Source organism: Salmo salar, chromosome 17 (assembly GCF_965601325.2).
Source record: "Salmo salar chromosome 17, fSalSal1, whole genome shotgun sequence".
Lineage (NCBI taxonomy): Eukaryota > Metazoa > Chordata > Actinopteri > Salmoniformes > Salmonidae > Salmo > Salmo salar.
The window spans coordinates 12,906,120-12,920,264 of record NC_138307.1 but is presented as its reverse complement, the minus strand read 5'-3'; the positions used below and the strand labels follow the sequence as shown (position 1 = coordinate 12,920,264).

The 14,145-nt window shown below is 42.9% G+C and overlaps 1 protein-coding gene across 1 annotated transcript; it reads left to right on the top strand.

The window, feature by feature from the left end:
* Nucleotides 1-4,842: 4,842 nt before the first annotated feature.
* Nucleotides 4,843-11,680, top strand: LOC100196679 (ATP synthase F(1) complex catalytic subunit beta, mitochondrial). Its single transcript, XM_014151763.3, has 9 exons — nucleotides 4,843-5,026; nucleotides 5,899-6,072; nucleotides 6,305-6,479; nucleotides 6,673-6,794; nucleotides 6,879-7,063; nucleotides 9,756-10,037; nucleotides 10,170-10,382; nucleotides 10,741-10,942; nucleotides 11,250-11,680. Exons 1-9 carry the CDS (start codon nucleotides 4,924-4,926, stop codon nucleotides 11,345-11,347), a joined length of 1,554 nt encoding a protein of 517 aa, XP_014007238.1. The 5' UTR covers nucleotides 4,843-4,923; the 3' UTR covers nucleotides 11,348-11,680.
* The last annotated feature ends 2,465 nt before the right edge of the window (nucleotides 11,681-14,145 follow it).

The window sequence follows — 14,145 nt, the reverse complement described above, 5'->3', positions numbered from 1 at the left end:
TCAAAGGTCTCCTGTAGATCGTCTTCCATCAAAGTTGTCATGTCACGGACTGTCATGAATCGCAGTACAAGCTGCTCTCATTATGATGAATGACCGAGGTGTCGGCTGAAACCGCCACGAACATTCATGTGAAGAAGAGCATGAAACAGCCAGTGAAGGATTTCCAGAGAGGTGTGGCAAACATATGAAAACATAAATTGTGGTTGACAGGGAAAGTTGGATGTTGTAGCATCCAATCTAGTCCAATGTCTGTCTTCTGATCCTATACGTACTCATGAAACTAAGTATGACTGCTTATTTCAGTAACACTTTCAGGTATACTGAAAATGATTTATAAAGGGTTACAAATGGTTAATTATCAGTTTATAGATACCAGTTATACCAAATACCAGATAGATAGCTGCATAGAAAGCACAAGGCCACTGAAAATTATTTACGCTGAGTGTACAAAACATTATGAACACCTGCTCTTTCAATGACATAGACAGGTGAATCCAGATGAAAGTTATTATCCCTTATTGATGTCACCTGTTAAATCCACTTCAATCAGTGTAGATGAAGTTGAGGAGACAGTTTAAATAAGTATTTTTAAGCCTTGTGACAGTTGAGACATGGATTGTGTATGTATGCCACTCAGAGTGTGAAAGGGCAAGACAAAAGATTGAAGTGCCTTTGAACGAGTAGTAGGTAACAGGCGCACCGGTTTGTGTCAAGTACTGCAACCCTGCTGGGTTTTTCACGCTCAACAGTTTCACGTCTATATCAAGAATGGTCCACCACCCAAAGGACAAACAGCCAATTATGTGACAACTGTGGGAAACATTGGCGTCAAATTGGGCCAGCATCCCTGTGGAACGTTTTCGACTTCTTGTAGAGTCCCCATGCCCCGACAAACTGAGGTATAGAGTGTGTATGTCTTTCTTAACCAGACAAAACCATCTTAAGAATGTTGAAAAGCCCTGACTCATCTGTGTAGACAAAGCCTGAGGAGACAGGGGCATGGAAATCATTACCACAGTACTTCAGTAATGTTCATCCATTTTCGTATTTAAGGACAGATGAATGTTTATTTTGGAAGTTGGTGTGACAACCTTGTCATGTAAAAGGCTTAAAAGAGGAACTGAGAAATAAATTGTAATAAAAGTACTAATTTTAAAAATGCAGACTTACAAAGTAAACGCACGTGGCTGGTGTCTAAAACCAATGGCTCTTCCACACAGTCTGGAAACACCTTTTCAAGAAAACACAGGCCTGATTAAACATTGCAGGCTCCTGTGCCGATTAGCCACTCCCACAAATTAGGCAATACAATGAGCAATGCAATTTAACAGGAAATGTTTGGAGATGATAGAAAGTGCAGGTTATGGATTAAATGAATTATGAATCGATACAGAAAATAAATAACATTGCATCACAATAATCAACAGTTTAAAAATGTCAATAAACAATTTAAATCTATATATTAAAAAATAGTAATGTAGTCCATATCGAAGGCTCTCCTTCAAAGTTGGCATGTAGCCTTCTTCACTTTCCATAACAGAGGATATTCCAGCTATTCCATAATGGAATTCTAACACTGAGTGGTAGCATTCACGATCCCACTTAATTCCACGTTGCAACAATAAAGAGAGGACTTTAAATTATTTGTTTAAATGTCAATCAATCAATCAAATGTATTAATAAAGCCCTTTTTACATCAGCCGATGTCACAAAGTGCTATACAGAAACCCAGCCTAAAACCCCAAACAGCAAGCAATGCAGATGTAGAAGCACGGTGGCTAGGAAAAACTCCCTAGAATGGCAGGAACCTAGGAAGTAACCTAGAGAGGAACCAGGCTCTGAGGGGTGGCCAGTCCTTTTCTGGCTGTACCGGGTGGCGATTATAACAGTACATGGCCAAGATGTTCAAACGTTCATAGACGACCAGCAGGGTCAAGTGATAATTATCACAGTCGTCGTAGAGGGTGCAACAGGTCAGCACCTTAATTTGACTCGGCAAGTCAGCAAAGAACAAATTCTTATTTACAATGATGGCCTACTGGGGAACAGTGTTCAGGGGCAAAACGACAGATTTTTACCTTGTCAGCTCAGGGATTCAATCCAGCAACCTTTCGGTTACTGGCCCAACGCTCTAACCACTAGGCTACCTGCCAAGGATGAGGATGGAGAGGAAGCACCAACATTTCTAGTGCAGCCCCACACTCTAGTGGAAAGACAGTGTACGTGCTGAAATTGAGCTTGTGCACAGTGCACATACTGTTCTAAACACAGCCTGGGGTGTGGAGCTGTGTATGTGTGTGTTGCTGTGTTTTGGGAAAATGAATATTCACTTGCTGCATTATGCAGACTCAAATCAAATCAAACTTTATTTGTCAAATGCGCCCGAATACAACATGTGTAGACCTTACTGTGACATGCTTACTTACAAGCCCTTAACCAACAGTGCAGTTCAAGAAAGAGTTAAGAAAATATTCACCAAATAAACTAAAGTAAAAAATAATAAAAAGTAACACAATAAAATAATTTGGACATGTACAGTCGTGGCCAAAAGTTTTGAGAATGACACATATATTATTTTTCACAAAGTCTGCTGCCTCAGTTTGTTTGATGGCAATTTGCATATACTCCAGAATGCTATGAAGAGTGATCAGATGAATTGAAATTAATTTCAAAGTCCCTCTTTCCCATGCAAATGAACTGAATCCCCCAAAAACATTTCCACTGCATTTCAGCCCTGCCACAAAAGGACCAGCTGACATCATGTCAGTGACTCTCCCGTTAACACGGGTGTGAGTGTTGACGAGGACAAGGCTGGAGATCACTCTGTCATGCTGATTGAATTCGAATAACAGACTGGAAGCTTCAAAAGGAGGGTGGTGCCGTCATCATTGCTTTGCACAAAAAGGTCTTCACAGGCAAGGATATTGCTGCCAGTAAAACTGCACCTAAATCAAACATTTATCAGATCATCAAGAACTTCAAGGAGAGTGGTTCAGTTGTTGTGAAGAAGGCTTCAGGGCGCCCAAGAAAGTCCAGCAAGCGCCAGGACAGTCTCCTAAAGTTGATTCCGCTGCGGGATCAGGGCACCACCAGTACGGAGTTTGCTCAGGAATGGCAGCAGGCAGGTGTGAGTGCATCTGCACGCACAGTGAGGCGAAGACTTTTGGAGGATGGCCTGGTGTCAGAAGGGCAGCAAAGAAGCCACTTCTCTCCAGGAAAAACATCAGGGACAGACTGATATTCTGCAAAAGGTACAGGGATTCGCCTGCCGGCCTGGGGTAAAGTCATTTTCTCTGATGAATCCCCTTTCCGATTCTTTGGGGCATCCGGAAAAAAGCTTGTCCGGAGAAGACACGGTGAGCGCTACCATCAGTCCTGTGTCATGCCAACAGTAAAGCATCCTGATACCATTCATGTGTGGGGTTGCTTCTCAGCCAAGGGAGTGGGCTCACTCACAATTTTGCCTAAGAACACAGCCATAAATAAAGAATGGTACCAACACATCCTTCGAGAGCAACTTTTCCCAACCATCCAGGAACAGTTTGGTGACGAACAATGCCTTTTCCAGCATGATGGAGCTCCTTGCCATAAGGCAAAAGTGATAACTAAGTGGCTCGAGGAACAAAACTCCCCAGACCTTAATCCCATTGAGAACTTGTGGTCAATCCTCAAGAGGCGGGTAGACAAACAAAAACACACAAATTCTGACAAACGCCAAGCGTTGATTATGCAAGAATGGGCTGCCATCAGTCAGGATGTGGCCCAGAAGTTAATTGACAGCATGCCAGGGCGGATTGCAGAGGTCTTGAAAAAGAAGGGTCACCAGTGCAAATATTGACTCTTTGCATCAACTTCATGTAATTGTCAATAAAAGCCTTTGACACTTATGAAATGCTCGTAATTATACTTCAATATTCCATAGTAACATCTGACAAAAATATCTAAAGACACTGAAGCAGCAAACTTTGTGAAAATGTATATTTGTGTCATTCTCAAAACTTTTGGCCACGACTGTAGGTAGGGGTGAAGTGACTATGCATAGATAATAAACAGCGAGTAGCAGCAGTGTACAAAACAAATGGAGGGAGGGGGGGTCAATGTAAATAGTCCGGTGGCCATTTGATTAATTGTTCAGCAGTCTTATGGCTTGGGGGTAGAAGCTGTTAAGGAGCATTTTGGTCCTATGCTTGGCGCTCCGGTACCGCTTGCTGTGTGGTAGCAGAGAAAACAGGCTTTCTTCTGACACCTCCTAGCATATAGGTCCTGGATGGCAGGAAGCTTGGCCCCAGTGATGTACTGGGCCGTATGCACTACCCTCTGTAGCGCCTTACGGTCAGATGCCGAGCAGTTGCTATACCAGGCGGTGATGCAACTGGTCAGGATGCTCTTGATGGTGCAGCTGTAGAACTTTCTGGGGACCCATGCCAAATCTGGGGACCCATGCCAAATCTTTTCAGTCTCCGAGGGGGAAAATGTGTTGTTGTGCCCTCTTCACATGCTACACACACACACACGCACGCACGCACACATGACTCCAGACTAATTGTTATTGGTTAAACATAATTTACACCAGATCCTTCCAGAATCCTCACAGTGTTTTCCCATGTAGTATCTCAATTCTGTAGTGACCTTGAGTTTGTATCTGTTGTTGTCTGGGTTGTTAGAACACTGTGCATGATTATTCTTGCGGCATTGACATGATAAATCATTTGTAACGTTTGAAAGACAATCACTATGTATTGTATAGTAGGCTTGTAGCTTAGGACAGTCATATCAATGCAATACTAATCAGCTGGACGGATGTCACGAAGTGCGCCTGCTCAGTTTGTCCCTGACGTTGCGCGCACGCTCAGTTCAGCTCACATGCATTCATTATAAAGGCGCAAGTCGTTTCGTCTCTTTCCACCTTCAGCCATTTTGACAATGTTAGGAGCTGTGGGACGCTGCTGCACCGGGGCTCTCCAGGCACTTAAGCCTGGGGTCCAGCCCCTGAAGGCCCTTGTAGGATCGCCATCTGTCCTTGGACGTAAGTTTTGCAAGCACATTTAATTTTGCAGGGGTAGCAAATTAATTGGAAAAAACGCAGTTCGGAGCGGACCTGGTATTAGGCTAACTGCTAGTTAGCCTAAAGCAACAAGTTGGCTTCCTTCAGTGTAGCAGGCCTCACACTTTTTTTTGTATCTATAATTTCGTCTACTGATCTAATATTGAGCGTGAAACATATGTAATGTATTCCATTTAATTGCTATAGTCCTATGTGACCCAAGTACATATAGCTGCGTGGCATGATTTTTGTGCAAATAGAAATGACCTTAGTATGTCATGACATGAGGTTTGGAGGTTCGCGCTAGCGAGTACGTACTGTGGCTGGCTAACTGACATTGAATGACTGTCATTGAAACTAACTAGACAAGTCGCGTGTAACGAGTAGAAATTCATTTCTAAATGTTTTGCTATAACTAGGTATCAATTTTCCAATTTCATTTCGTCATACGTTGTCTGGCTAACGTGACTAGCATGCTATCCATCTGTCACCTAGCTAACATTAACTGATTAGGCCAAGTTGGAAATATACAACTGTCACCTTAGCTTAACGTTACTTGGTTCCCTAGACATTTGTCGTTTTCTATGGATTTGGTAGCTAGCTGACGTTTAGTTGATGGCTGAGCTGTAATTATCCTACACAACATGGCCGAAAATACTTGACATTGAGTCTGGTTCTTTGCTCTTGCGCACGTAACTAGCAACACAGGTGATATTATTAAATGTATTTCTCTGCATTTTGTAGACTAGCTTGACAATGGTCAGCAGACATCACTGCGTGTTATTGATAGTTCATTCACTGCAAGGTCATGTGGTTCTGGGTCAATGCATGCTTACATTGGTTTACTTTTACAGGCAGAGACTACTCTGCACCTGCTGCTGCTGCCGCCTTCGCCCATGGCAGGATCGTAGCGGTCATCGGTGCCGTCGTCGACGTCCAGTTCGATGAGGGCCTCCCACCCATCCTCAATGCCCTGGAAGTTGCTGGGCGTGAGTCCAGGCTAGTTCTGGAGGTGGCACAGCATCTTGGTAAGTCATTTAGCCTGCGTTTAGAGGCAGCCTAATTTGTAGCTTATTCCTGGTGTTTTTGGTCTTTTGAGCAATCAGATTGGCTCTTTTGCTTATAATTGGGTAAAATATTGTAATTGTGTAACTGCAACCATCGTTTGAAGTGGCATTGTACCAACATCGCATAATCAGTAACGTCCAGCTCAGATTTGATTTGAATTGCACCTCAATAAGCTGTTATGTCGACTTTCAGGTGAGAACACTGTGCGTACCATTGCCATGGATGGTACTGAAGGTCTTGTCCGTGGACAGAAGGTTGTGGACACTGGCGATCCCATCAGAATCCCAGTGGGTCCCGAGACCCTAGGCAGAATCATGAATGTCATTGGAGAGCCCATTGATGAGAGGGGGCCAATCTCCACCAAGCAGTAAGCACTTTGTCTATCAGCCGATTCATAATAGTTTTAGAAATGGCAATCACAACTTTTAGGTATGTTTAAAAAAAAATAATAATGTAATGCATCATTCAAAGAATCATATCGAGTCTGTCTGAATGATAAGCAATTGGAAATTGCTTGTTCAATTCAAGTATTGTCTCATCTTTAATATTTGTATTTTTAGGACTGCCGCCATCCACGCTGAGGCCCCAGAGTTCACTGACATGAGTGTGGAGCAGGAGATCCTGGTAACTGGCATCAAGGTGGTAGATCTGCTGGCTCCCTATGCCAAGGGAGGCAAAATCGGTATGTTGGAGAACTGACATTCTTTCACATTTTGCAATTATTTAGCTAACGTTTAATGAAAGCAAATTGTGTCCTTTTCCATAGGTCTGTTCGGTGGTGCTGGTGTGGGCAAGACTGTGTTGATCATGGAGCTGATCAACAATGTGGCCAAGGCCCATGGTGGTTACTCTGTGTTTGCCGGAGTGGGAGAGCGTACCCGCGAGGGAAATGACTTGTACCACGAGATGATTGAGTCGGGTGTCATCAACCTGAAGGATGACACCTCCAAGGTGAACAACTGGCCACATTTGACAGTCATAAGCAGGTGCCTCTATTTAACCCTTAAGATTAAGTTAAAAAAAACAACAACCTTAAGGTCAACTCCCGCATGGGAATCTAATTAGCATAAACATATCGCCATGATCTGTCCGTTTAAGCTAGAGATCTGTTTTTTTTGCATTAGATATCAATCTGCCTATGTAATGCAACTGCAGTGAAAGGTGCAAAGCTAGAGTGGTGTTGGTCAGACCATGAGCTATCCTGAAAATGGGTCTTCTCACAATTGTCTGTAGTGTCTGACTGGTTTGGCCTAAACTATTATGACCCCTCTACGGAAAGATGAGACTCTAATGAACACGATGGTTTTGCTCTAAGCCCCCCCCCCCCCCCCCCCCCCCCGCAAGCGTTTTGGAACTTGTCTGAAGTTGGTACAGCAGATCTGATGTCTGTAGCGTCTTAACAGTTTGGGCTACGCACTAGTATGACCCCTCTAAGGGTGAGACTCAAACACGTACATGTTTTGCTCTAGGATGCCCACAGGCCTCAAAACTCATCTCAAGGTCCCCTGATACCAGTCAAATACGTGTGTATATGGCGACAGTCCCAAACTAAACAATCAGTTTTTCAATGCGTTTGTATAACCTAATGGCATAAGGCCAACATTTTTCCTCTCTAAAAACCTCTCTGGGGGGGTGGGACGAAATCGTCCCACACTATTCAACAGCCAGTGACAAATCAGAGCGCCAAATTTAAAACCACAAAATGTCATAATTCAAAGTTCACAAACAGGACTATTTTATAGATGCACTTCTCCTGAATCGAACCACGTTGTCCGATTTTCCAAAAGGCTTTACAGCGAAAGCAAAACATTAGATTATGTTAGGAGAGAACATGGACACAAATAATCACACAGCCATTTTCCAAGCAAGCATATATGTCACATAAACCCAAACCACAGCTAAATGCAGCACTAACCTTTGATCTTCATCAGATGACACTCCTAGGACATTGTTATACAATACATGCATGTTTTGTTCAATCAAGTTCATATTTATATCAAAAACCAGCTTTTTACATTAGTATGTGATGTTCAGAACTAGCATACCCACCGAACACTTCCAGTGAATTTACTAAATTACTCACGATAAACTTTGACAGAATACATAACAATTACTTTAAGAATTATAGATGCAGAACTCCTTTATGCAATCGCTATGTCCGATTTTAAAATAGCTTTTCGGCAAAAGCACATTTTACAATATTCTAAGTACATAGTTCTGCCATCACGGCTAACTAATTTGACACCCACCAAGTTTGGGACAACCTAAACTCAGAATTACTATTAGAAAAATTGGATTACCTTTGCTGTTCTTCGTCAGAATGCACTCCCAGGACTTCTACTTCAACAAGTGTTGTTTTGGTTCCAAATAATCCATAGTTATATCCAAATACCGCTGTTTTGTTCATGTGTTCACGTAACTATTCAAACGGTGACGCGCGAGTGCATTTCGTGACAAAAGAATTCTAAATATCCCATTACCGTACTTCGAAGCATGTCAAACGCTGTTTAAAATACATTTTTATGCTACTTTTCTCGTAAAATAGTGATAATATTCCAACTGGGCAACGTTGTATTCATTCAAAGGCTGAAAGAAAAAAAAAATGGAGAAGTCTCACTGTCCCCAGGCTGACCACTCACAAACAGAGCTGCTGTACTTTGCCCAGAGACAGCAGACACCCCATTCCACTTTCTGGCGGCTTTAGAGCCAATGGAAGCCTTAGAAAGTGTCACGTTACAGCACAGATGCTGTATTTTCGATAAGAGTTTCAACAGAAGGACAACAAATTGTCAGACAGGGCACTTCCTGTATGTAATCTTCTCAGGTTTTGGCCTGCCATATGAGTTCTGTTATGCTCACAGACACCGTTCAAACAGTTTTAGAAACTTTAGTGTTTTCTATCCAAATCTACTAATTATATGCATATTCTAGTTTCTGGGCAGGAGTAGTAACCAGATTAAATCGGGTTCGTTTCTTATCCGGCCGTGAAAATACTGCCCCCTATACCACAACAGGTTATTTTTTTTATACTTCAAGAAGTGTTACAATTCAAAATCGAAGAGCAAAATGGTCTGTGGCATGACCATAAAACAATTCCATGTAGCCTAGCAGTACCCTGTCCCCTGGCTTGGAGTCTTATGCAGACTGATGGTATTAAAGTTGTCAGTCACAGGAAAGAGACAACCCACTGTTAAATGTCAAAACTGAACGTGCAATATGCAGAAATCGCTCTGTTTCCTGGCTGTATAAATTCGAGTAGTCCGTCTTTCAGTTTGACATGATAGCATAGAGAATCATGTTACCATCTAAACTGCTATGAAATATGTTTTCCATAACAAACATTTTTAGCTGTTTGACGCTGGTGTACAAAAGTAAGATGCAGAAACTTAACGGGAAGCATAGAAATGGAGCACATAAAACATATCTACTGCTTCTTAGACTTGCTTTCAATGAAAATGACTGGTCTGTAACTCACATTTCTGAATTGTCACCCAAAAAGTTAAATTGTAGCATATCACCAGTCTGGAAAGTTGCCCTCATTACCCACTTGACTTGATGTTCACGTCAGCCTTTCCCCTTTAGTTTCTATTATGGTTTGATCGAGATGTGTTTTCTAATTGTGCCCTCTCCTTCACACCCCTAGGTGGCGCTGGTGTACGGACAAATGAACGAGCCCCCAGGCGCCCGTGCCCGTGTGGCTCTGACTGGTCTGACCGTGGCAGAGTATTTCCGTGACCAGGAGGGTCAGGATGTGCTGCTCTTCATCGATAACATCTTCCGTTTCACCCAGGCTGGCTCCGAGGTGTCTGCCCTGCTGGGTCGTATCCCCTCCGCTGTGGGTTACCAGCCCACCCTGGCCACTGACATGGGTACCATGCAGGAGAGAATCACCACCACCAAGAAGGGTTCCATCACCTCTGTGCAGGTAAGCTGGAGTTCAAGCAGCATAGGCCTGTTGGAGGACCACACTAACATGGCAGTCTGTAGCACCCAATAGTCTGACATGGCTTCAAGACTGAAACGCTACCTGTGAATGTAACAACCTGTTTTCTCTAAGGCCATCTATGTGCCGGCTGACGATTTGACTGATCCCGCCCCTGCCACCACCTTCGCTCACTTGGATGCCACCACTGTGCTGTCCCGTGCAATCGCTGAGCTGGGTATCTACCCTGCTGTGGATCCCCTGGATTCCACCTCCCGTATCATGGACCCCAACATTGTCGGCGCTGAGCACTATGATGTTGCTCGTGGCGTGCAGAAGATCCTCCAGGTTAGTGTCTTAAGCCCCCCTAGTGTGTCAGTCACCCCGCCCTTTGAGTTTATTTTTAGGCACAGTGCACATTAATCAATGTTTTGGTCAAAGTGCTGGATTTAGCCATCTGGCAAATTATCAACTGCACACCCTGGGCAGGTTATTAAACCATTACCATGACAATGAGCAGTAAGCACATGCAGAGCAACAGGACAATCAACATGTGGCATGCAGACAGCCCAATAACAATGGTGTAAAATGCTTAAAAGCAACTGTTACACACTTCACAAGCTAGACATGGAAAGCGGCACTACACAGCTTCTAATGAATGACCGACCTTGCCCCTAACATTATGCCTACAACTCTCCCCTCTCAGGACTACAAGTCCCTGCAGGATATCATTGCCATCCTGGGTATGGATGAGTTGTCTGAGGAGGACAAGCTGATTGTCTCTCGCGCCCGCAAGATCCAGCGTTTCCTGTCCCAGCCCTTCCAGGTGGCGGAGGTATTCACCGGTCATGCTGGCAAGCTGGTGCCACTCAAGGAGACCATCAGTGGCTTCCAGAGCATTCTAAATGGTACGTAGTACTTGTGATTAGGTTTAAAGATGGACTCTGCGATATGATGTAAGTGTGTGAAGTAAGCAGCTTAGTGGGTCAATTTCTGCAACTAAGAGTGTTGAAGCACGAGGTTAAACTCGGCTGTTTTGGTGCCGTGGCTCCCACGTAACAATCTAATCCATGGGCGTAGTCTTGCATCTCGCTAATTGCAATATCTGCAGTTCTGCTCGTGGCAACACTTCAGTCGATCTTTAAACTGATGACTTTCCTTGGTGTTGTCGGTGTGCCATTCTGATTAGAGCGTATGTTCATTCTTTCCCTCCAGGTGAGTACGATGCCCTGCCCGAGCAGGCTTTCTACATGGTTGGACCCATCGAGGAGGTGGTTGAGAAGGCTGCACAGATGGCCAAGGATCTCGCATAAGTTCATCTTTAACTGTGAGGGGAGGTGGGAGAGACACAAAGAAATGGAGGCTTGTGTAGAAGAAGCACTTGATTTATAATGTCACATGCAACAATTCCCTGTCATCCTGTAAAGTTATATTTAATCTTTCCAGTGAAAGAATATGGAATAAAGATTTGTTTTTGGTTTGGTCTCTACTGTATATTTTGTGGCATTTTTCAATGTAATGTTGCAATGCTATTCCTGTCTGGGTGCTGTCAGACTGGATGTTAAATGTCATCCTACATCACTGATCCACTAGATGGCGTTCAAAGGCTTTGAGGCGTGACTAAATAAAATGGCTGTTAAAGTTGAGGGAAGTTTGTCATTCCTTGTGCAGTGATGTATTTCTAAGATGCTTTTTAGACCAGCATGTGATGCATTTTATAAGACCTACCTACAGTAATTGTAAAATGCTTCAGTATAGCTTGTTGGCTTACTGCTGACATGTGAATCAGACATGTTCATGTTATAAAGGTGTAATATGCAAAAATCGTTCTGCCATTACCTGCTTGCTAGTAGTTCGCATAATTTTATTTGTGACAATAAGCAGTATAGAGAATCATTGTAGAATCTTAACTGCTGTGACACCACCTTCAATAACTGAAAAGTATTGTTTGACCCTGGTCTATAGACTCAAATGAAACACGAATGGGAACGCTCTACTGCTTTTTAGACATGCTTTCACATTGCAGCTTTAAGATGTAGATGTATTCAAAAGGACCCAACAAACTAGACAGCACTAACATGCAAACCAGATTCCTACCACAGCTGCCAGTACCTCTGATACTAGACTTTACTTTGCTGCACATACATTTGACTGGAGTGGGTGGAGGGTCAAAGTTTGAACTCAATAGCCCTGCTGAGCAGAGAAATGGTAAAGTGGACATGTTAGTACCAATCAGGTTTGGACACCAAGGGTTTTTATTTTTACTATTTTCGTCATCGTAGAATAATGGTGACAAAACTGACATAAAATGGATTAATGTAAAATATATTGTATTTAAGATTCTTCAAAGTAGCCACCCTTTGCTTTGACTGCTTTGCACAGTATTGGCATTCTCTCAACCAGCTGTATGGTTACCTGCAATGCATTTCAATTAACAGGTGTGCCATGTTAATTTGTGGAATTTCTTTCCTTAATGCATTTGAGCCAATCAGTTGTGTTGTGAAAAGGTAGGGGTTGTATACAGATAGAAGACCAAATAGGGAACCACAGCTCAAATAAGCAAAGCGAAATGACAGTCCATTAAGACATGAAGGGTAGTCAATCTGGAAGTTTCTTCAGTGCAGTTGCAAAAACCAAGTGCTATGTTGAAACTGACTCAGGAAAGGAAGACCCAGAGTTACCTCTGCTGCAGAGGATAAGTTCATTAGAGTTACCAGCCTCAGAAATTGCAGCCCAAATAAGTGCTTCATAGATTTCAAGTAACAAACACATCTCAACATCAACTGTTCAGAAGAGACTGAATCAGGCCTTCATGGTTGAATTGCTGCAAAGAAACCACTACAAAAAGGACACTAATAATAAGAGACTTGCTTGGGCCAAGGAACATGACCAATGGACATTAGACCGGTGGAAATCTGTCCTTTGGTCTGATCAGTCCACATTGGAGATTTTTGGTTCCAACTGCTGTGTCTTTGTGAGATGCAAAGTAGGCGAACGGATGATCTCTGCATGTGTGGTACCCACCGTGAAGTATGGAGGAGGAGGTGTGATGGTGTGGGGGTGCTTTGCTGGTGACACTGTTACTGATTTATTTAGAATTCAAGGCACATTTAACCAGCATGGCTACAACAGCATTCTGCAGCGATACACCATCCCATCTGGTTTGCGCTTAGTGGGACTATCATTTGTTTTTCAAAAGGACATTGACCCAAAACACACTTCCAGGCTGTGTAAGGGCTGTTTGACCAAAGAGAGTGATGGAGAGCTGCATCAGATGACCTGGCCTCCACAATCACCCAACCTCAACCCAATTGAGATGGTTTGGGATGAGTTGAACTGCAGAGTGAAGGAAAAGCAGCCAACAAGTGCTCAGCATATGTGGGAACTCCTTAAAGACAGTTGGAAAAGCATTCCTCATGAAGCTGGTTGAGAGAATGCCAAGAGTGTGCAAAGCTGTCATCAAGGCAAAGGGTGGCTATTTTGGAGAATCTCAAATATATTTAGAGTTGCTTAACACTTTTTTGGTTACTACCTTATTCCATATGTGTTATTTCATAATTTTGATGTCTTCTCTATTATTCTAGAATGTAGAAAATAGCAAAAATTAAGAAAGACCCTTGAATGAGTAGGTGTGTCTAAACTTTTGACTGGTACTGTATGTATTTAAGGTAGACATCTGACATGGGCTACAAGATCGAAATAAAAGGGTGTAAGTCTTTCATAGACATACTTATCTCCTACCAATATTTACAATTGTTATAGAATTGAATATTTAAGTCGTGAACGTGGAGGTATTTGAATCATAACTGCTAATATCAGTGAAGTTGAGAGAATCTGAATGATTCAAATCTTGTGAACTTCCTTTTTGGTCACTTATTGCAGGTTATCCTTCAACATACCAATATCAGCACACCAAGGACAAAGACTGTCAAACCTTGACCTTAATCCCCATTTCTCTTGTAAAGTTTTCAAAGACCAACCCAACACTGCCCATATCATACTGGCCAGAGATGGAAGAAGAAGCGAGACATCCCACAAATTTTCTGTTTCAATGGAAGTCAATGAATTAAGTAGACCGGACCCAGCTGCAATTGAATTGGTGTCCATGGTA